Source organism: Pristiophorus japonicus, chromosome 16, assembly GCF_044704955.1.
Source record: "Pristiophorus japonicus isolate sPriJap1 chromosome 16, sPriJap1.hap1, whole genome shotgun sequence".
Lineage (NCBI taxonomy): Eukaryota > Metazoa > Chordata > Chondrichthyes > Pristiophoridae > Pristiophorus > Pristiophorus japonicus.
In genome coordinates this window covers 88,802,805-88,826,149 of record NC_091992.1, presented here as the reverse complement: position 1 = coordinate 88,826,149, position 23,345 = coordinate 88,802,805, and the positions used below count along the sequence as shown (strand labels likewise).

The 23,345-nt window shown below is 42.0% G+C and overlaps 1 protein-coding gene across 1 annotated transcript; it reads left to right on the top strand.

Moving 5' to 3' along the window:
* The first annotated feature begins 4,627 nt into the window (after nt 1–4,627).
* Nucleotides 4,628–18,143, top strand: sco1 (synthesis of cytochrome C oxidase 1). Its single transcript, XM_070858168.1, has 7 exons — nt 4,628–4,821; nt 6,976–7,101; nt 7,625–7,715; nt 8,854–9,051; nt 12,555–12,647; nt 14,276–14,391; nt 17,885–18,143. Exons 1-7 carry the CDS (start codon nt 4,651–4,653, stop codon nt 18,014–18,016), a joined length of 927 nt encoding a protein of 308 aa, XP_070714269.1. The 5' UTR covers nt 4,628–4,650; the 3' UTR covers nt 18,017–18,143.
* The last annotated feature ends 5,202 nt before the right edge of the window (nt 18,144–23,345 follow it).

Genomic DNA, 23,345 nt, shown 5'->3' with positions numbered 1-23,345 from the left:
GAACAATGATATAAGCAGCTTGTGATCGGTTTCCAGCTCAAAGCAAGCCCAAACAGGTACTGGTGCTTTTTTTTACCCCTTAAACACATGCTAAAGCCTCTTTCTCTACCATGCCGTTCGCTCTTTCTGCCTTGGACAGGCTTCGAGATGCGTATGCAACTGGTTGTAGTTTGCCTGACTCATTGGCTTGCTGGAGTACGCAGCCACCCCATAGGACGACGCATCACAGGTCAAAACTAGATGCTTGCAAGGGTCATGCAGTACCAGTAGCTTGTGGGAACACAACAGATTTCACACCTTCTCAAAGGCTCAGTCTTGAAGTTCACCCCACACCCAGTCGTCTCTTTTCCTGAGCAGCTTGTGCAAAGGCTCTAATACTATGCTCAATTTGGATAAGAAGTTACCGAAGTAGTTGAGAAGACCCAGGAATGAATGCATTCTGGGGTCTGGGCGCATTTTTGATGGCCTCTGTTTTCACATCTGTAGGTCTGATTCCGTCTGCAGCAATCTTTTGTCCAAGGAATTTGACCTCTGGTGCCACGAAAATGCACTTCGAACGTTTCAGCCTGAGTCCCACTTTGTCCAGATGACGCAGAACCTCTTCCAGATTGTGCAGGTGCTCGCCGGTGTCACGACCTGTGACTAGGATGTTGTCTTAGAATATCATGGTCCTGGGGAAGGATTTCAATAGGCTCTCCATGTTTTTCTGTAATATGGCTGCCGCCAAACGAATGCCAAAAGGGCATCTGTTGTAAATAAACAGTCCTTTGTGCGTGTTGATGCACATAAGTTTCTTTGATGATTCAACCAGTTCCTGTGTTCCATGTAAGCCGATGTTAGATCCAATTTTCCCCCGGCTAGTGTTGCAAACAGGTCATCAGCTTTTGGTAGCGGGTATTGATCTTGTTTCGAAACTCGGTTGATCGTGACCTTGTAGTCTCCACAAATCCTGACCGTGCCGTCGCTCTTTAACACCGGAGCAATGGGGCTGGCCCATTCATTAAATTCGACCGGTGAGATGACCCCCTCACGTTGTAGCCTATCCAATTTGAGCTCGACCTTTTCTCTCATCATGTGCGGGACTGTCCTGGCTTTGTGATGGATGGGCCTTGTGTCTGGGCCTAGGTGAATCTGCACCTTGGATCCCTTGAAGCTGCCAATTCCCGGTTCAAACAGTGAAGGAAATTTGCTCAGCACTTGAGCACACATATCATCATCCGCTGATGACAAAGCTTTGATAGCGTACCATTTTATTTTCTCGAACCAACTCCTGCCGAATAACGATGGGCCATTGCCCAGGATAATCCATAACGGTAGATCATGAATCGCTCCCTCGTACGACACTCTTACTGCTGCACTACCGATCACTGGTATGAGCTCTTTGATGTAGGTACACATTTATCGGACTCAGCTTGGGTCTCACTGCCTTGGTCTCTCACAGCTTTTCGAAAGTCCTCTGGCTCATTATCGATTGACTCGCACCCGTGTCTAATTCCACGGATACCGGCACGCCATTTAATTTTACCTCCATCATTATCGGTTGGCTCTTTGTTAGGAACACATGTACGCTATACACTTCCTCCTCGGAGCTCTCAAATGCCTTCTGCATCGCCAGATCCACGCTGAATTGATCATCATCCACATGGTGTGTCGCAGCTCGCTTGCTCCACTGCGGACACATCCACTGAAGAGGCCCCGTCTTCGCACACCCTCTGCGTACATACTGCCTGAAGCGGCACTGATGGGGTCGGTGATTGCCCCCGCAACACCAACACGTTGAGCTCGGATTTCCGCCTTATGGCAGGCTTTGAGTGGCTCCCGTTCTCGCATACGCAGATGAGTAGGCCCTCGATGGCGAACTTTGAGCGGCTCCCGTTCTCGCATACGAAGTCGGGTAGGCCCTCGATGGTGAACTTTGAGCGGCTCCCGGTCTTGCAGGCGCAGTCGAGTAGGCCGTGCTATGTGCAGCTCTGCTGGCCGTCGATACAGTACTTGCCATTGAGTTCCTGTTTTGTCGCACTATCTGCTTCGTGCTTTTCTGCGCGGACATGCAAGCCTGGGCGATGGTGATGACCTTGCTGAGGTCCGGTGTCTCCGCAGCCAGCAGCTTACTTAAGATCGCCTCGTGGTTGACCCCGATCACGAAAAAGTCACACAGCATGTCTTCCAACACAGGCCCAAATTTGCAAAGCCCTGCAAGACGTCTCAGGTCGGCAACAATTGCCGCTACGTCCTGGCCTTCTGGACGAACATGTATAGAGAAGCGATATCTGGATATGAGGATTCCTTCCGTGGGTTTAAGGTGTTCGTGAACTAGAGCACACAGTTCTTTGTAATCCTTTTCTGTAGGAAGAGTGGGTGAGAGCATATTCTTGATGAGTGCATAGATCGTGCGGCCACAGACGGTGAGAAGAACTGCCCTGCACTTCTCTGCATCCTCGTCTTTGTTTAGGTTGTTTGCCATGAAATACTGGTCAAGACGATCCATGAAATCTCCCCAATCCTCTCCCTCATTGAATCTCTCGAGAATTCCAACAGTACTTGATCATGCTGTGCTCGCCATACTTTTGCGTGGGTTCGTATTTGCCTCGTCGCCAGTTATAGTATATGAAATGATACAATGAACTCCGTACTGTGAGCCAGTGACTAGGTGTAACCTGGTCAGTCTTTAATGGCTTCCAGAAGTGAAGATACAAAGGTGAAGTTCAGGTTATATACCGGGCCCAGCACGAGTGTACCTGTGACCCTAGGACCTCTGACGGTAGTGCCCCCTGGTGGTGGGCAGATCTTATGTACCTACATTACAGTTCGTAGCTCATGGTTATTTTGGGAATAGTTGGTTAATGGCTGTTTCTGTGAATAGTTAGTTAATGGCTATTTCCGGGTTTAGTTTGTTATTTCTGGGTATATTTAGGTGATATGGGCTATTTCTCAGTTCAATTTGTGTTATTGGCCATTTCTAGCTATAGTCGGCAGCTATTGGTTATTGTTAGGCATAGTTGGGTGTTATATTAGGTCAAATTATCATGGTTAAAAAAACAGCAGCAATCTAACAAAGACAGAGCCATTTTGCCACAGAAATGCCGCGCGTTTCTGTGCATAATTGGGCATTTGGGGGTCTTTATAATTATGGGTATTCTTATGTATCTCAGTATGTTTAATTTTTGAGTATTTCTCTTTCCAATTTTGAAATGCACTTTACAAAAACACACATTGCTGATCTCAGCCCAGATTGGTACAATTGGCCACAATGGCATCTGGGCTCGGGAGGAACATAACAAAATAGCCAATTTTTAATTGCTATGCAGTTACTCCTATTTCAATAAAACGGGGCCTTGAAGAGCCGAGGGCCCAGGGGCAACACGGGCAAGCCCACACTACGATATGTGTACGCGCTAGGACCGTGCAGCAGAGCAGATCTCCAGTCATCTTGGTTAATCCTTGCCACTAGACCAAGACCTAGTTCTGTCAAGCCCGTGTGGTGGCTGGTGTGCAACGGCCACCACATGTTAAAAAAATTCACGCACAGGCATCTTCCACCCCCTCAATTGGAGTTCAGGACTGGAACATCGGGTCCTTCATCGAAACACCTTTGAACTCATGAAAGCGAGTCATCCTCGTTTGAGGGACCACCTATGATGATGATGATAATAACAAATGCATGTGTTGGAAGACAGCATTAGCTTTAGCTCTAATCCCCACCCCTCCCCTATACTCTTGACTCATTGGAATTCAGAAAAATGAGAGGTGATCTTATCGAAACATATAAGATTATGAGGGGGCTTGACAAGGTGGCAGCTGATGGTTTACATTTTGGTTTGGATATCAGCTAATGTTCATACTGCAGAATATTTCTTATTGTAGTTTGTGGTTCAATCTAAATTTTAAAAACAAATTGATTCATTAAAAAGAAATGATAAATTAACCTAATTTTCATACTACTTTTGAATAAAAACATGATTTAGAAAATGAGCAATGGTGGAAATAACTGATTAAAATAAATATACATTTTGCAATGGAGGTCGATTTCTGTAATTCGAACATATATCGTGGGACATGTAATGACTAAGACCCTGGCCGAAGACCACCCGAGGTGGAGAAAGTGCATCCGGGAGGGAGCTGAGATTTTTGAATCTCAGCACTGCGAGCGTGAAGAGGTCAAGCGCAGGCAGCGGAAAGAGCGTGCGGCAAACCTGTCCCACCGCCCCCCGACAAATATCTGTCCCACCTGTGACAGGTGGCTCTCGTGTTGGACTGTTCAGCCACCAAAGAACTCACTTTAGTAGTGGAAGCAAGTCTTCCTCAACTCCGAGGAACTGCCTATGATGATGACTTTATATATATAGTAAATCGCAGTTTTCAAAATGACGATGTATTGGAGAATTACATTTAACCGTTGTAGCAATGTTATCACAGATATCTTATGTTCAAGGTAGGCAACTTTAGTTCGGAATGTTAGTATTCAATTTCAACTTGGCGCTGACCAAAGCTGTAATATTCACAATAAAGTCAAATAACCCAGGCAGTGAGCAGAAAATGTTAAGTGTTTGGATATTGCTGCATGTGTTACGATGTTGGGGGGGCTGGAAGGAGGAGGAGGCTCCGAGTCTGTTACCGGATGTATTCAGTGAAGGTCATGCACGGCTCACAATGGCGCTGTTGGTGCAGCTCTGGAGGCGGACGAATGCTCTTTCCAGAGGTTTTGATCGGCAAGTTTTCTGTGAAGTTGCAAGGGCGTCCTCGCTTTGCTGCAGGATAACCGCCCAACATTGCAGCCACCCGGTCTTACTGGCAACACATGCGCGGTGCGCTGCAGCAGCGGTGAGTTACAGACCAGGAAATGCTCAACAGTCAACATGCAGGGTCGGACCAGGCGTCCCTCAACACGGCTTTCAGAAAGGCTGCCAGCTCCGAAATTGAACAGCGAACAGCAGCAACGCGCGGGGGGCGGGGATCATGACCTGAGTGATGAAATGGTCTTTGTTGCTGATGACCATTGGTGGAAACCTTTATGTATCCACACCACAAGGCACAGGAACAGGGAAAGACTGGCATTTGGACATCAGACGATTCATGTCTGGTTTATGCATTTCAGGGATTTGCAGAAAGGCTGGCTGGGTGGCGATCACAAGGTCACAGTGCAGAGTTTTTTTTCTGTCTTTGCTGAAATCCCTCAGGAATCTGCTGCTAATGTGTGAATTCAGTAATTAACAATGGGGATGCAAAGTGCTAGGAGAAAATGGCAGCATAACTTTGTGGGGTCCAGTCCCGAATACACTAAAACCATGCTGGGCATGCAATTTATGCCATTTTGGCGTGAAGTGACGTTTAAAGGCCTTGTCGGTCCTCTTAAGCACCTCAAGCACTTACTGCAGAATTATTTTTTAATATTACTAGACATCGGTCAGGGATTGGCACTCTTCTTGTGGGCTTACCTGTACAATACTGACTCTTGCCTGGCAGAGTACGATTAGCAGCCCACAATATAACACAAGACTTGCCAACTGAACTCTACGGCTACTGTTCACAATATAATTACAACCTTGGAAACATGGTAAACAACAACGGCAAATTGTATTTATATAGCACCTTTAACATAGTACAACATCCCAAGGCCCTTCACATAAGCGTTATAAAACAAAATTTGACACCGAGTCACATGAGATATTTGGGCAGATGCCCAAAAGCTTGGTCAAAGAGGCAGGTTTTAAGGAGCGTCTTAAAAGAGGAAAGACAGCGGCAGAGGTTTAGGGAGGGAATTCCAGAGCTTTGAGTCTTGGCAGCTGAAGGCACGACCACCAATGGTGGAGTGATTAAAATCAGGGATGCTCAAGAGGCCAGAATTAGGGGAGGAATGTAACATAAGGGGCTTCTATTTACTTTCCAGTGCTCTTTGCAATTGTATGGGAAGATCCACCTACTGCAAAATGATAAGATGTTACTGAGTAGAAAATTTGAGACAAAAATAGTCCAATGACCACCATTCCAGGAGAAAATAATTTATATCTGAAGTTTTTGTAGTTTCTAATGTATTCTCCTACACTTTATTGGTACAGAGACTTCAATAACATGGGCATTAAGAGTGACTCATTACTGCCTGCCATATAAATCTGGGGCTCCTACTATTTACAGCTAGAGTATAGAGCTACCAGAAATAAAAATCTTTGTTTCGTAATGCTCAAAATTTTGCATAGTGAAATAAACATTGTGGTTTGTAGTTAATCTTTAGTAAGAAGCAGTACTTAGTTTTACTCAGTACCTGATAAATTGGGTTTAAATTAATTATTCATTGGATCATTTTGAAGACATCTTATAAATGTTACAAATGTTTGATTTGACAAATTACTGTCAATGAAGCAATGGTGTCATTAAATGAGCTACTCAATTTTATCTGGGAATTTTAAATCTATATCATGGGTTGACTTACAGCTTTGTTTACAATGGCCATGGGATGATTTTGGAGCCAAAGCGTCACCTGACTGGTCAACCTACAATAATCTGAAAGATATTAGAATTCCTAGTGAGGGCGTTGACATACAATGTGTTTCTTGTTCCTATTCAGCCTTGACTCTCGCCTCTGACTCAGAAGGTTGCGAGTCCAAGCACTACTCCAGGACTTGAGCACAAAATCTAAGCTGAGGCTCCAGCGCAGTACTGAGGGTATTTTGCATTGTCAGAGGTGCCTTCTTTTGGATGAGACGTTAAAATGAGGCCCAATCTGCCTGACATTGGCCATTGGTAAAGATTGGTATTATTCGACAAAAGAGTTCTCCCAATGTCCTGAACAATATTTATCCTTTAACCAATATCATTTAAAAAAAACCCACAATATCTGGTCATGATCTCACAGCTGTTAGACCTTGCAGAGCACATTTGCATACAAAACAGCAATGACTCCACTTTAAAAGTATTTCATTGGCTGGAATGTGCTGAGTATGGGCAAGTTCGTTCATTTTTCTTTTCGTGTTTGTACAGGTCAGTAAAGACCTTTGCCCAATATGGAAGTTTACCAAATACACCGCGCACAATCTCCACTACTTCAGTACAGTGCCTCCGTCACCGCCTGGACAGAAACCAAAGAGTGGCACTAAAAAGGCTGGGGTAAGTGAGGCTGTGTTTAGTTATGATGAATAAAATAGGAATGTCGATTGAAAATTCACTGCAAAATAGTTGTATAGACTATGGGATAGATTTTGCTGTTTCTGCGCCTGCACAGGCGTGCGGTCCTCCCTACCTGATGTTCCATTATGCACTAAGCCCTGGCGATTCAATACACACAGGCCCAACAACAGTAAAATCTAGCCCCAAATTTCGTGTATGGATTGTGTAGATAGAGTGCATCCGTATCAAATATTTGAATGAATCAAATGTAGTTGGCTAGTTGAACGAACCAGTTTTACTCTATCCATTGCATAGAATCTATTGAGTAAATGTTGCTGTGAAGGCGCAAGACAGGTCATTAACGTCTGTAGTTGAATAGTAACAAATCAAAATATTATGCATGCAAATGATTCTGAGAATATCATTACTAAATAACCAGGATCATTTTAAAGCTGGCCGTCTGTTTACAGTTTGTTTAATACTATTTGTTTTTATCTGAGACATTTTCTCTGTTACTTAGTAGCCTGTTACATGGAAGTCCTTAGCAATCACTTTTGCTGTAGGAGGAACACTGTTGGCCATCATGAAATACTTCAAGAAAGAAAAAGAAGAAAGTAAGTCTCGCCTACAACATACTTTTACCATATAAAGGAACTTTTAAAAGTTGAAAATCAGTATGTGGGACCACAGTGTCCAGCATCTAGGAGAGTCGCATTAATGGGGAAAAAAAATCATTTTGACTGCCCACTGGCTCCCCCTCGGATATATCGCCCCGGCAGCTTCTCCGTGACGCCTGCTTTCCCTGTCGGTAGTAGCGCCAGCCGCTACGGCAGGTGAAAGCAGTCAAGTTCGCGCCCGCGACACTACCAGTCGCTGCACACACTTGACGTCACCAAGTTGGTGGCGCTAGTGTGCGCAGCGTTATCTGATGGCACTGCCGCTAAACCGCCACTGAAGTTCGCGGGAGGCACTGACATCGCGGCGCTCGGGCAGTAAACGCTTAGTGGCCAGTTAGTGCCCCTCTCGGGTGCTAATGGATGGCATTAAGCAAATGAATTTCTAGCCCTTAGAATTGTTTGTGCTGCAGGGTTAATGGAACCCTCTCTGCCTGGAAGAAGCATTTAATTCTGTTTGAGTGCATCCCAGTGAGATACAGGAATGGATATTGTGTTTGCATGCTAATATACAACTCTCAATATCCCTGATTGTTCTCCTGCAGGTTTCGCTGCAGCACATATCTCCTGGGACTGAGATAATGGGAAGCCATCCGATCTCAAGTCCGCACAGAAGCTAATTCTGATTGCATGCTAAGAGGAGAGCGAGAGTGAGAGGAGAACTGGCAGGGAAATTTCTGCTGTCAGCCTGAAATTATAACCATGGCAATGTGGGGAACCTAAGCACACACCATTTTTAACACTTCACTTTGTTTTCTGCCAATTATATAGTGTTGAATTGCCTGTGTGCGCTCCATGAAATGCTTTTTGGCAGTCATTTTTTATGTTCCGTGTAGAACATGTTAGAGTAAAGGTGAACAGGATGGTTGAAATGGAATGAAGATCATGTACAAATGTTGGTGTTTCATTTTCTAATATATGCATTTGTTCCCAATATATCCTGAGGTACATTGTATTGAGATCTATTATGAAGATGTATATATTTGACAACACAGAAAACAGTTTCCTGAAAATGTATTCGAAGCTGTGAGATATACATGATATGGTGCCAATCTTTTTTTTAATTGACTTTGTTTAGAGATTGAGAAGGAGCGAACCCGTAGTATTGGAAAGCCAGCACTTGGAGGACCCTTTTCACTCATCGATCATACACGACAACCCAAGTCGGACAAAGACTATCTTGGACAGTGGGTCTTGATTTATTTTGGGTTCACACACTGTCCAGACATCTGTCCTGAAGAACTGGAGAAAATGATTAATGTCGTGGATGAAATAGGTAAAGATTTCAGCAAAGGATGCAGTGCATGGTGATTTGAAAATACATACCAGAGAGTAAACACAGGTGTTGTGGTTCAAACTGATTTTATTTAAAATCTAATTGATTTGTAATGTATCAATGGGATACAAGATGTATTTAAAGTGTATTTTGTGTGTGAACGAACATTACAACATTACAATGCCATTGAGGGATTACAGTGTAGATTTATAAATAATAGTATGGAACATAATGTGGAGAAATGTGAAGTTATCCACTTTGGTAGGAAAAGTAGAAGAGCAGAGTATTTTTTAAATGGTGAGCGATTGGACAATGTTGTTATTTAGAGGGACCTGGGCATCCTTGTACATGCAGGTACAGCAAACAATTAGAAAAGTAAATGGTATGTTGGCCTTTATTACAAGAGAATTTGAGTATAAGAGTAAAGACTGCAATTATATAGGGCCTTAGTGAGACCACACCTGGAGTATTGTGTACAGTTTTGTTCCCCTTACCGAAGGAAGAATATACTTCCCATAGAAGGAGTGCAATGAAGGTTCACCAGACTGATTCCTGGGAGGATGGGATTGTCCTGTCAGGAGAGATTGAGTAGACTAGGCCTATATATTCTCTAGAGTTTAGAAGAATGAGAGGTGATCTCATTATAATATACAAAATACTTACAGGGCTTAACAGGGTAGTTTCAGGGAGGATGTTTCCCTGGCTGGGGAGTCTCAGAATAAGGGGTTGACCATTTAGGACTGAGAGGAGGAGAAATTTCTTCACTCAGTGGATGGTGAATCTTTGAAATTCTCTACCTCAGAGCGCTGTGGAGGCGCAGTCCTTGAGTATGTTCAAGACAGAGAGCGATACATTTTTCGATATTAAGGGAATCAAGGGATAAGTGATAGTGCAGGGAAGTGGAGTTGAGGTAGAAGATCAGCCATGATATTGAACGGCAGAGTAGGCTCGAAGGGCTGACTGGCCTAATCTTGCTCTTATTTCTTATGTTCTGAGTATAGTACCCAGGAGTTTATGCAAGGTTATGTTTTAGTGCATTTTTCACTGTTTTGTAGTATAAGGTTCTTCACTAACTTTTTATTGAGGGCCACAGTTTATATCTCTCTTGGGGTTGGGGGAAGGGTGGGGAGGCGGGTATGAATGGAGGTCTAGAGAAACATTGAGCAGCAGGTCCTCTGAAGCCTACAGTCAAGTGAGAGTTGAGCCTCAGGTGGCACCAGAGTTGTACTCTGAGTACTTCCCTAGGAAAATTGTGTTATTTTGTGTGTGTTTTTGTTCTGTTGTGTACCTCACTCTAGCACATTAAATAGTGGATTCCCAGGTAGCTATTGTGGTGAAGGTTAAATACATAGGCCTGCCGCTCGATTGTGCTGTTTTTTTCGGCGCAGTTCACAAGGTATCGGCGAAACTGGCGCAAAAGATCACAGAATTTTAAGACCAAATTACGTTCAGTGCAACTCGAGTTTCTGCAATCTTTTGCGCTAGTTTAAAGAACATTGTGCTAGAAGTTGGCCCTGCCCACAAAACTGGCCACGCCTCCAGGGTGAATTAATCACCATTGGGAGTTTCCGCTAATTGCGCTCGTTTGCGAAGGCTCCAAAAATTAAGCTGGAACATTTGGGTGCAAGGACATTAATAGGTACGTTTCCAAAGGTTTTGAATTTTCTTTTAAAATTTGCTAAGGAACTATCTATTCTACTCCAATCTAACTAGAAAATAGTTTTAGAAAAATGTCAATAGACATTTTCACTGATTTTAAAATCAGGTTACTTAGGTGGTGGACGCTGTCATTTAAAAAGCTTATTTTTTGTGATAAACCCATTTTCAGCTGGATTAATCAAACTTTACCAAGTTACCACTCTTAAAAATATCAACCAATTTTTTAAAAAGCAAAATTAAAAAGAAAAAATGCATTTCATAACACTGTCTGATTGCGTTGGTTCAATGCTGATTTTGCATTTGCTGATATACAAATGAGTTTGAGCAGAAACTCAAGGGGGAAAAAATACACTTTTCAAAGCGGGAGCAATTTGTGCCTGTTTCGCTGATTGTGCCCAAAGTGGAAACTCTACCCCATAATTTATTTGCTTTTGATTTATGTCGGAATTTGTTGATGTCGATTTGTTGCGGAATTTAACACCGTTTCAGAAAAGGAGTTGAAGATTTGACCATTTAAAATGCAATTCATGAAGAATCTGATTAAAAGGGTGCCAAGAGGTGGAATTCTAGCTTTCAGCATCAGGTGGCACTAATACTTGTTGCAACTTGTTCCCCACAGTGCAATGTTGACCGTTGTATGTTCAAGCTGTAGGACTCCCAAATCTGGGGCGGAGCTATGTGGGTATTGGAATTTTTGATCAGGCGATCAATTTCAGTGTCACATACTTTGAACTTCTGCATCCAGTGGCCACCCCAGTGATTGGAGTGTGTAGTGCATGTCCAAAACCATGTTATTATTTAATTTAATAAATTTCCCTTTTCCTTTATGGTTTAAGTTTTTTATTAGTTGTGCCCCTTTAAAAAGGGGGAAAATGTATTTGTTTTTTAGTTGATAGAGGCAACCAGTGTCTCCTTATTGGTTATTTTAGAAAAAGCCACGTCATTAACCTCTGCTGGTCACTGTTAGTTTCAGGTTAGTTATTGACAGAAGACCATTTTGGGTCAGCTACGTGAGGACATAAATTGTGCATTACCTAAATTGACCTTTGTGCCAAACGCAAATATATTTGCAATTAATTGTATGAGAGGAAGCTTTGCTTTTTAAACAAGGGATAGGTTTTTTTGGGCTTCCTTGTCTGTAGGTTAAGAAACAGTTGTGCACTAACTGTGGTGCTTTAAGGCTCTATTTGTACCGTATAAAACAACACTAATAGTAACAGTGATTAGATATGGGCGAGTGAGGATTTCAGTGTGAAGCTTTGTTTTAAAATCAAACCCTTAATAAAATATAAGGTGAAAATATGAATTTGGATTAAAAGTTAATTCTTGGGTTTAGAATTAAGACATTGAAGGAATTTGTACAATTTGTGAACATCATGTAATAAACATAATAAATAATAACCGTAGAATCACAGAAATGTAGTTATATACAAGCTTATAGGAGAAACAAATGGAAGGAGGTTAAGATAACAAAAAATACAATTTCCAATTTTATTCAAATATTGACATATCTGTAATATAATATCAGTAATATAATATAAAAGTTTAGTCATTACTTTTTAGGAAAAAGCTTTTGGTAAATTCCAGTCTTCTGCTGTCATTATAAGAGAGAGATTTAAAAGGAACAGAATCTATATTTTTGTGTGCAAAGATGCTTTTGAGTATAAATCCTGGCCGAGGGGCTGTTCGATTACTTAGTTCTACATGTTTAGAGGAAGTGTAGTGAGTCATTGTAACTTATGTAGTGCAGCCACACGTGTGAAATGTATAATGTTGTGCAACGATTAGATATCTCCGTCTAGTTTAGAGTGATCTTATTTTCTCTATTATATTTCTTGTTACAGACAAAATCCCCTCTTTGCCAAATCTGACACCTCTTTTGATCACAATTGATCCGGACCGCGATAATGTTGAGGCCATGGCAAGATATGTTCAAGGTAGGTTGGCTAATCTTTTAAAGACATAGAAAATCGGAATTACACAGCAGATCAGTCAGCATCCTCAAGTTATCGTTTCCGGTCTAATCCTTTCTCTTTACAGATGCTGCCTGATCTGTGCACTTGTACCATTTTCTGTTGTTCTTTCACGATTCCCAGCATTTGCAGGGTATTTTTGTTTTTATCTGACTGTCGATTTCTACAAAAAAAATATTTTCTGGAGGCCAGATCTTGCATCCATGACAAAGGAAGAAGGCATTAGATTAAGTACTTAACTTGCTGTGTAGCGTTAAAATCTTCATTGCCTGTACAGGGCTAGTGGGAGGAGCTTCAGCCACTTGGTCTTGAAGTTGCCATATTTATTTTTGCAGCTCTTGTGCATTTGCTGTTGTTGAACCTATCATATACTGATCCTACAAATCCCCTGGGAGGACAGACGCACCAACATTAGCGTCCTCGATCAGGCTAACATCCCCAGCATTGAAGTACTGACCACACTTGATCAGCTCCGCTGGGCAGGCCACATTGTTTGCATGCCAGTCACGAGACTCCCAAAGCAAGTGCTCTACTCGGAACTCCTTCATGGCAAACGAGCCAAAGGTGGACAGGGGAAACATTTCAGGGACACCCTCAAAGCCTCCCTGAAAAAGTGTAACATCCCCATTGACACCTGGGAGTTCCTGGCCAAAGATTGCCCTAAGTGGAGAAAGTGCATCCGGGCGGGCGCTGAGCACCTTGAGTTTCATCGCTGAGAGCATGCAGAAATCAAGCGTAGGCAGCGGAAAGAGCGTGCAGCAAACCTGTCCCAGCCACCCTTTCCCTCAACGACTATCTGTCAAAGGCTCTCGTATTGGACTGTTCAGCCATCTAAGGACTCGTTTTAAGAGTGGAAGCAAGTCTTCCTCGATTCCGAGGGACTGCCTATGATGAAGATACTTTTAAAGAATGTGAAGGTGTTGTCTGTTTCCTCAGGTGATTTGCTTCAGTAAAAGGACTCTCAAGTGGTAAACTTTGATTCTCCTCAGGGTTCTGAACACTTGATTAGGTGCAAGAACGTTGTGTGTAGTTTGGTTGCTATAGCAACCCAAGTGAAAATTCCAGAAACGAGACTTACTATGCAGGATGACTTGGTGCAAAGCTGTAGCAACATCTGAGGGTTATTTACATTTTTTAAAATGTGAATGCTTGAAATCTGAAATAAAAACAAAAAATGCTGGAACCAGACAGCTGGTCAGTCAACACCTGTAAGGGGATAAGACAAGTTATTTACAGTTCAGGAGTGTATCTCTTCTGCTAATGGGTTACAGTCCCAAAACATCAACAGTCTTGTTTCTTTACAGATGCTTCCTGACCGGTTTTGCATTTCCAGCATTTTCTGCCCTAAATTTTAAATGGGTACATTCCAGACCAGTCTGCCATAAGCAGATAGGTTGGGCAACATTTATAGTCCATCACAACAGTGACTGCATTTCAAACATAATGCATTGACTGTAAAGTGCTTTGGGACATCCTGCAGATGTGAAAGGCGTCATATAAATGCAAGTCCTTTGTTTTACTATGCAAGTCTTTTTAATGAAAAGTGAATAGAGTAATGTGATACAAATGAATCTTTGATTCTTTCTCTCTAGAGTTTTCTCCAAAGTTAATTGGCTTAACAGGGTCACGAGAGCAAATAGACCAGGTGTCAAAGGCCTACAGAGTCTATTATAGCCAAGGACCTAAAGATGACGACAATGATTATATTGTAAGTAAATTTCCATGTGCCAGTGTATGTTTTCATTTTAAAACATAATAAAATAGTAACCGTTTCATGCAGGAGGAAACTTTCAATCCATTTAGCTCACCTATCCACAGTATTCCCTTAGTGCATTTCTAATTAACCCTGAATCCCATTTGTTGACATTGACCTGTCTTGTTTCTTATTGAAAATCACTAAGGTTTCTTGTTCTACCACCTGTGTCAGTAATCTATTCCACATACTTACCAACCTTTTAGTAAAAAACTGTTTCTTTTGTTGTCCGTAATCTGTAAATAGGATTCCTTGTGCTTAAATTCTGCACACTTGCGAAAGCTTATTTGGATCCAACTTGTCCAAACCTCTCATTATTTTAAACATTTCTATCATATCCCTTCTCAGTCTTCTCATTTCAAGAAAGCCAGGGTAGTGAATATTTCCTCGTACGTCATTCCATCATGTTCTGGGATAAACCGTGCAGCCCTTCTCTGTACGTACTTCAATATCCTTTTTGAAACAGGAAAACCAAAACTGCCGCAGAACTCCAGGTGTGGTCTGACCAGAGCCAAATACCGTTTTAAAATGACCTCTATTTATATGTTTATACCCCTTGCTCTACATCTCAATATTCTGTTTTTTTTAAAACAGTCTGGGAGCATTGTGCTGATGGTTTTAGTGCCATGTTCATGAAAAAAAACCTCCAAGATCTCTTTTTTCAGCTGGAACATCTCAAATACATTCCCATTTAGCACATAATCCATATCATCCTTCTCTCCGCCAAATCTCACAGTTACATTTCCCTGTCTTCACTTACAATGGCCATGTTTAAGCTTGACGATCCTTTTTAAATCTGTGCACATTCATATTCTTCACTTAACACAGCTACCTATTTGGTATTGTCTTCAAATTTGAACACTGGGCACAATTTGTTCCTCTAAATCAGTTATAAAAATTTAAAACAACGGTCCCAACACTGAACTTAACCTATTGTACAGGACATTGTCAAACGCTTTCCTTATATCCAAGTAGTTAATGTCCACTCTCTCCCCTATATGAACATCAATCGCACCCCTATTTATTAGGTCTGTCATCTCCTCAAAAAAATCCAATAAGTTAGTCAAGCATGACCTCCCACTCCTAAAACTTTCCTGTAACAGATTAGCTCATGCCCTTCAAAATGCTCCCTTATAATGGGCCCAAGTTTCCACATGATTTGCGCCTGATTTTTAGGAGCAACTGGTGGAGAACGGACTATCTTAGAAATCGCAATTCTCCACATTTTTTTTTCTGCAGTTCTAGTCAGGTAGAACAGTTCTACTTTGGAACAGAATTTTTTCTTCAAAAGGGGGCGTGTCCGGCCACTGACGCCTGATTTGAAAGTTTCCACAGTTTCAACAGTCTCCTCAATATATTCTCTTTTGAGATTTAAAAAACTTTCTGTCTGTGTTCACTTTTAAACTGTACCCCTCTCTGGCTCTCTTCCCCCCTCCCCCCCCTCCCCTCCTCTCTGGCTTCTCCCCTTGCCCCCCCCCCACTCTGGCCTCTCCCCATCTCTCCCTCTCTCCCCCTCTCTGACTCCCTGTCTCTTTCTCTTCCATTACTTTCGTGAACACTGTTGTAAAATAACAGTTAAGTACTTAAAGCAATTTCTTTATCTTTGGAAGCCACTGTTACTTTTTAAGAAAGAAATATGGCGTCTTTCACGACCACTGGACGTCTCAAAGCGCTTTACAGCCTATGAAGTACTTTTTGAAGTGTAGTCACTGTTGTAATGTGGCAGCCAATTTGCACAGAGCAAGGTCCCACAACAGTAATGTGATAATGACCAGATAAACAGTTTTTGTTATGTTGATTGAGAGATAAATATTGGCCAGGACATCAGGGGATAACTCCCCTGCTCTTCTTTGACATAGTGCCATGGGATCTCTTGTATGCACCTGAGAGAGCAGATGGGGCCTCGGTTTAACGTCTCATCTGAAAGACGGCACCTCTAGCAGTGTAGCACTCCCTCAGCACTGCACTGGAGTGTTAGACTTGATTTATGTGCTCAAGTCCCTGGAGTAGGACTTGAACCCACAACCTTCTGACTCAGAGGCGAGTGAGCTACCCACTGAGCCACAGCTGACACTGGTGGACCAACGCCTCTTTTCGCCCTTTGTTTTACTTTTATGATGTTGAGAAGTTTGTTTTTTCCCTGTCTCGGCTGAATATTGGCTAAAATACAGCAAGTGTGACAACAGGGGCCTCAGAGTGGTCTGCAAACCCTGCATCTTCGATACTGTGAAGCGGATATTACAAGGCAACCACTTTGCCGTGTCATTCTCGCACAGTCAGTGCCCTAAAATGGATGTCATTGGAGCTTTTTCAATACCAATTTAAAACAAATTAACATAAGATAATCTGGACAGCAGTATAGATCATGGTAAAGTTAATCATGTATTCACTGTACTTACTCTAGTGATAGAAGAGCATCTTATCATTCATTCTTCATTCTCCTCGACGCAGGTTAGCAATTGTAGGTGCTCGTGTGTTTTTGAACCCCCCCCCCCCCCAGGAATGAGAAAGGTCCCGCACGGGCCGTTCCCTAGCTTCTCCATGGTAAATAACACGCATGCGTGGAAATTTAAAGGGACCATGCACTAAAAGAAATAGGCTGTGCAGATTACAGGGAACATTGGTTGGGACTGTCGCTTAGAACTTTTATACAGTGAGCAAAGAGAGAGTTGGAGCTAGATACTATACTAGATACCAGATATTAAGTGTTTTGTAACTCATTTGGACCAATTTGTAACTAAACTTTAGCATTGATTGTTCCTTTGGAGGCCGGGGTACTTTTGAAAATAAGGCCTATATTCTCAAATTACGTTAGTGGTTGTTTTGTAGTTTTCTTGTGCTTTTTTTTAAGCTGCTTTTTGGATTCCTTTGCTCTTAAATGTGTAACAATGAGACACAATGGATGTATTATATGTATCCCATATGGAAGGCATTCAGCCAATTGATGGAGCTACATGTAAGTGCCCAAAACACACACTAAGGTTCAGATCAGCATAGGCTGGAGGTTTCAACTTGGATCTTTCTAGTCTGTAGTGTTCAGTTCCACAATAGCCAGTGCATTTAGCCACCAGGGGAATTTTTGAATTGTTTTTACTCTTGTAGGTACACCTATTATGGTGCACCTTGATTTCAGCCTCAAAACATTACTGTACAATTACGAATACTCCATTTTAAGCACCAATATTTTGGGTCTTTTGAAACTGAATTACAGAATTTTGAACAAGATCAAAAAGCTTCTTTGTTTACTCGACAATATTTAAGAGGCGAACCTCAATGAGACTGTTGAAGGAGAGGATAAAGGCTGAACAGAAAAGGAAAAGTCTGTTTATTTTTAAAAACATTAGAGCCTACAAAGAGATATAGTCTTTTCAGTTATAATATAGATATATAGCAAGGAATTCTGTTGCAAAAAGTGTTAACCTTCCTTTATATTGTCTATTTGTTTCAGGTTGACCATACAATAATCATGTATCTCATTGGCCCCAATGGAGAATTTCTGGAGTATTATGGTCAGAACAAGAAGAGTGCCGAGATTTCTGGTTCCATAGCTTCGTACATGAGAAAGTTCAAACTCAAGTAATAAGAAAACTTGATTGCGCAAAAGTTTTTTTTTGTAAAATCAAGCTGAACATTTCTGGAAAATAATCTGTACAGTATTTCAAATAATAAAATTTAAATAATGGTCTAAAGTTCTTAGGCTACGGGTACATGTTCATATTTACAGACTTGCTGCTTTTGAAAATATGGGTACATGTCAAAAACGAACAAAGTTAGAATCATAAAATAAAATCTGGAAATGCACAGCATCTGTAAAGAGAAAATATTTGTGCTAATACTTCAAGTATGTACCCTTCATCAGAACTTTGTTAGAATCACGAAAAGTTACAGCACAAATATAGGCCAATTCCCCATTAAATCTGCACCAGTGTTTTTCTTCACATGAGCCACCTCATCCAGTTCCACACTCCTGCTCGTTGTCCATACTCTTTGATATTCCTCTTTTTCAAGCAACTATCTGATTCACTTTTTAAGGAATTTATGAGCTCTGCTGCAACCACGGGTTGTGGCAGAGATTTCCATGCCCGCTATAGAGATATGTTTTCTAACCTTCTCTTTAATTCTTTGTGTGATTGTTTACATTTATGTCCTCCTATTACTGTCTTGACAGCTAGCAGAAGTAATAGAAAAGCAAATTATAATTTAAATGGAGAAAAATTGCAAAGTGCTGCAGTAGAGAGAGACCCGGTGGTCCTTGTACATGAAACACAAAAAGTTAGTATGCAGGTATAGCAAATAATCAGGAAGGCAAATGGAATGTTGGCCTTTATTGCAAGGGGATAGAATATAAAAGCAGAGAAGTCCTGCTACAATTGTACAGGGTATTGGTGAGGCCACACTTGGAGTACTGCATACAGTTTTGGTCTCTGTATTTAAGAACATAAGAAATAGGAACAGGAGTAGGGCATACGGCCCCTCGAGCCTGCTCCGCCATTCAATAAGATCATGGCTGATCTGATCATGGACTCAGCTCCACTTCCCTGCCCACTCCCCATAACCCCTTATCCCCTTATCGTTTAAGAAACTGTCCATTTCTGTCTTAAATTTATTCAATGTCCCAGCTTCCACAGTTCTCTGAGGCAGCAAATTCCACAGATTTACAACCCTCTGAGAGAAGAAATTTCTCCTCGTCTCTGTTTTAAATGGGCGGCCCCTTATTCTAAGATCATGCCCTCTAGTTCTAGCCTCCCCATCAGTGGAAACATCCTCTCTGCATCCACCTTGTCAAGCCCCCTCATAATCTTATACGTTTCGCTAAGATCACCTCTCATTCTTTTGAATTCCAGTGAATAGAGGCTCAACCTACTCAACCTTTCCTCATAAGTCAACCCCCTCATCTCCGGAATCAACCTAGTGAACCTTCTCTGAACTGCTTCCAAAGCAAGTATATCCTTTCATAAATATGGAAGGATATACTTGCATTGGAGGCTGTTCAGAGAAGGTTCACTAGGTTGATTGTGGAGATGAGGGGGTTGGCTTATGAAGATAGGTTGGGCCTATACTTATTGGAGTTCAGAAGAATGAGAGGTGATCATATTGAAACTTATAAGATTATGAGGGGGCTCGACAAGGTGAATGCAGAGAGGATATTTCCACTGATAGGGGAAACTAAAACAAGGGGATATAGTTGTCGAATAAGGGGTCGCTCATTTAAAACTGAGATGAGAAATTTCTTCTCTGAGGGTTGTAAATCTATGGAATTCTCTGCCTCAGAGGGCTGTGGAGGCTGGCTCATTGAATATATTTAAAGCGGAGATAGATAGATAGATTTTTGAGCGATAATGAAGTAAAGGTTTATGGGGAGTGGGCAGGGAAGTGGAGCTGAGTCCATGATCAGATCAACCATGATCTTATTGAAAGGTGGAGCAGGCTCGAGGGACCGTGTGGCCTGCTTCTGCTCCTATTTCTTATGTTCTTCTTATGTTCTTATTAATCTATTACCTTACTGTAATCCTTCACAACCTTGGAGACCTCTGTCAGATTACCCCTTAACCTTTTCAGTGCTAATGAAAAAAGCCCCAACTTCTCAAATCTCTCATCATTACTATTAAGCGCCTTGGGACATTATACCAAGTTAAAGGCACTATATAAATAATAGTTATTATTATAGCCCTGCTGCCCCAGCAATACCCTAATGAATCTTAGTACGCCTTTTCTATTACTTTTCTATTCTTCCTGATGGAATTTCCAAAACTACACACTACAGCACGACTAAGGTCCTGTACAAGTTCAACATTATCTCCTTTTGTTTTGTGCACCTCTAGGTTTGTACCTCCAATCCTGGCCTCTTGCACATCCCCAATTTTTAACTCCCTAGCATTGGCAGCTGTGCTTTCAGCTGCTGAGGTCCTAAGCTCTGGAATTCCCTCCGTAAACCTCTCCGCCTCTCCTTTTAAGATGCTCATTAAAACCTACCGCTTTCACCAAGTTTTTGGTTATCTGTTCTAATATCTCCTTATGTGACTCTGTGTCAAATGTTGTTGTACTATTAGAGACACTATTATAAGTGCAAGTTTTTGTAGTTATGAAACCAAGGGTTCAGTTTGCCTTTCTGTGACCATATCTACTTCTGCTGCCACTTTTAATGTCTTGTGTATCTGCACACCAAGATCCCTTTGTTCCCTTGGTCCATTTAGTATCTTGTTATTTAAGTTGCATTTCTTTTTCCAGTTCTTGCTTCCAAAATGTATGCTATCACATTTTCCTACATATAACTCCAACACTCTCTGCTCATTCTGCTAGTTTATTTATATCCTGCAATCTCACAATCCTCATCACAATTTGCCACACCTTCCAATTTGGTATCAGCAAATACCAACATTGTTTCTTCAGTCAAGATCATCTATGTATTTAGTAGATAAGAATGGCTTCAAAACAGAACCCTGTGCAACATCAATCATGTTATACGGACAAACAATTCTGCAAGGTCCCACAAACAGCAGTGAGATGAATGGTCATTTAACTGGTTGTTTTGGTGGTACTGGCTAAAGGAGAAATGGTCAGAACACTGGGAGAATTCCTTACTCTTCAAATAGTGGCATGGGTTCTTTAATACAACCCCACCCATCTAAACCATTGGAATTGGCAGACATAACATTGGTTTAACCTCTCTCTCATTTAATCAATGGCATCTCTGACAGTGAGAGACTTTTGGGCTAGATTATAAGCTCAAGCATGGTATGGAGTTCAAACCCACAACCTTCTGACCCAGAAGCATGACTGCTACTAACTGAGCTAAGGTGATGCATGATGGCAAATTTAATACTTGCTTCACTTTAGTCTCTTCCTCTTCTGAAGACCTGGAGTCATGTTGGGCTATAGTTCCAAGAATACAGGCGGTCCTCTGGTTCCTCAAACAGTTGGCCATTCTTCAATGTGTGACCCTAGATAATGTTAGTAGGCCTCTCAACTGGGGCGGGAGGGGATCGATGGGGGCAGGGGAAACAAAAGCCAATCGCAGTTAAGCCTGATCTGTACTAGACGTCAATGTAAATGCACTTTCTAGAAAGATCTTGATGGATAAAGAGTGGGAGACACAGCTAATGTTTACCTCCCCATCACTGGAGTGCTATTGTACATAAGTTTCTAGCACAGTAAGTGGTGGATTTAAAGATCTTTGTTGTGTGTACACCCATACTGCTCTGATAGAATAGTGCATTCCATTACTTCCAAGTTCTAAGCATTATTTTTGCCTATAAATCATTATTAACCGTATCTAAAATCTCTTCCTATTTGATTCATACAGTGTCCATTTATCCAATATATTTTCAGGACACATTTATTAGTCGACTGGACCGAACTGAATCTTTCAGATCTTGCAGCCAGACCTGGAATATTGCATGTAATGCAGCCACACATGCTGTATACAGAGCAGTAAATACGTCAATTATGTCCTGGAATTCAGCCTTTGCATGTGCGCAGACGCAGGCGTCATCCGCATACTGTTGTTCGACGACATAGGTTGGAATGGTCTTGGACCTGGCCTGGAAATGGCGAAAGTTGAGCAAGTTCCCACTGGTTCTGTAGTTTAGTTCCACTCCAGCGGGGAGCTTGTCGACTGAGGTGGAGCATAGCAGCGAGGAAGATTGAGAAGAGGGTTGGGGCGATGATGCAGCCCTGCTTGACCCTGGTCCGGATGTGGATTGGGTCTGTGATGGATCCATTAGTAAGGATCACGGCCTGCATGTCGTCGTGGAGCAGGCAGAAGACGGTGACGTACTTTTGGGGGCATCTGAAACGGTGGAGGACGCTCCATAGACCCTCATAGTAGGCCTTTGTAAGGTTGAAGAAGACCATGTATAAGGGCTGGCGCTGTTCCCTGCATTTTTTCTGCAGCTGTCGTGCTGCAGAAATCATGTCCGTTATGGCCCGTAGGAGACAAAATCCACACTGTGACTCTGGGAGGAACTCATCGGCCACAGGGAGACACGAGACTCCCAAAGCAAGCACTCTACTTGAAACTCCTTCACGGAAAACGAGCCAAAGGTGGGCAGCGGAAACGTTACAAGGGCACCCTCAAAGCCTCCCTGATAAAGTGCAACAACCCCGCTGACACCTGGGAGTCCCTGGCCAAAGACCGCCCTAAGTGGAGGAAGTGCATCCGGGAGGGCGCTAAGCTCCTTGAGTCTCGTCACCGAGAGCATGCAGAAATCAAGCACAGGCTGCGGTAAGAGCATGCGGCAAACCAGTTCCACCCACCCCTTCCCTCAATGACTATCCCATCTGTGACAGAGACTGTGGTTCTCATTTTGGACTGTACAGCCACCTAAGAACTCATGTTAAAAGTGGAAGCAAGTCTTCCTCGATTCTGAGGGACTGCCTATGATGATAATACAGAGCAACTCTTTAAATAGTATTTCTGGCAACATTCCATTTGCATTGTGGCCTTTCAACAGTTGCGAGAGTTAACTTGCGAACATAATTCATAAATTTAATATAGTAAAAGTAAATATGAGAGACTGTACCTTTTGTTTAGTGATATTGAGAATATTCTAATGCAAAAATAAATTACCAGGCAGGCATCTTTGTGAAATGGACATAACTAGTACGATGAGGTAAGGTCTAGTTACTATTTGAGATGAATTACAGAGGTCAGTTATGCAGGAAAATTTCCAAGAAGTGATCTTAATTATACAGCAGTCAGTGGGAATAAATGTCATTTAAATTAAGCTAGACACTTGGCATCTCTCTATTATCTTCAACTATTTATTTGGGTGGGATCAATTTTCTTTTAAGACTATTAAAACGGCTTGAATTTGCATTTGGTAAAATAAAACCACGATATGGTTTCTGTTCCTTCGAACATTCCACAGACTTTAGTACCTTTATCTTTGGTGATGATTAAAGCATAA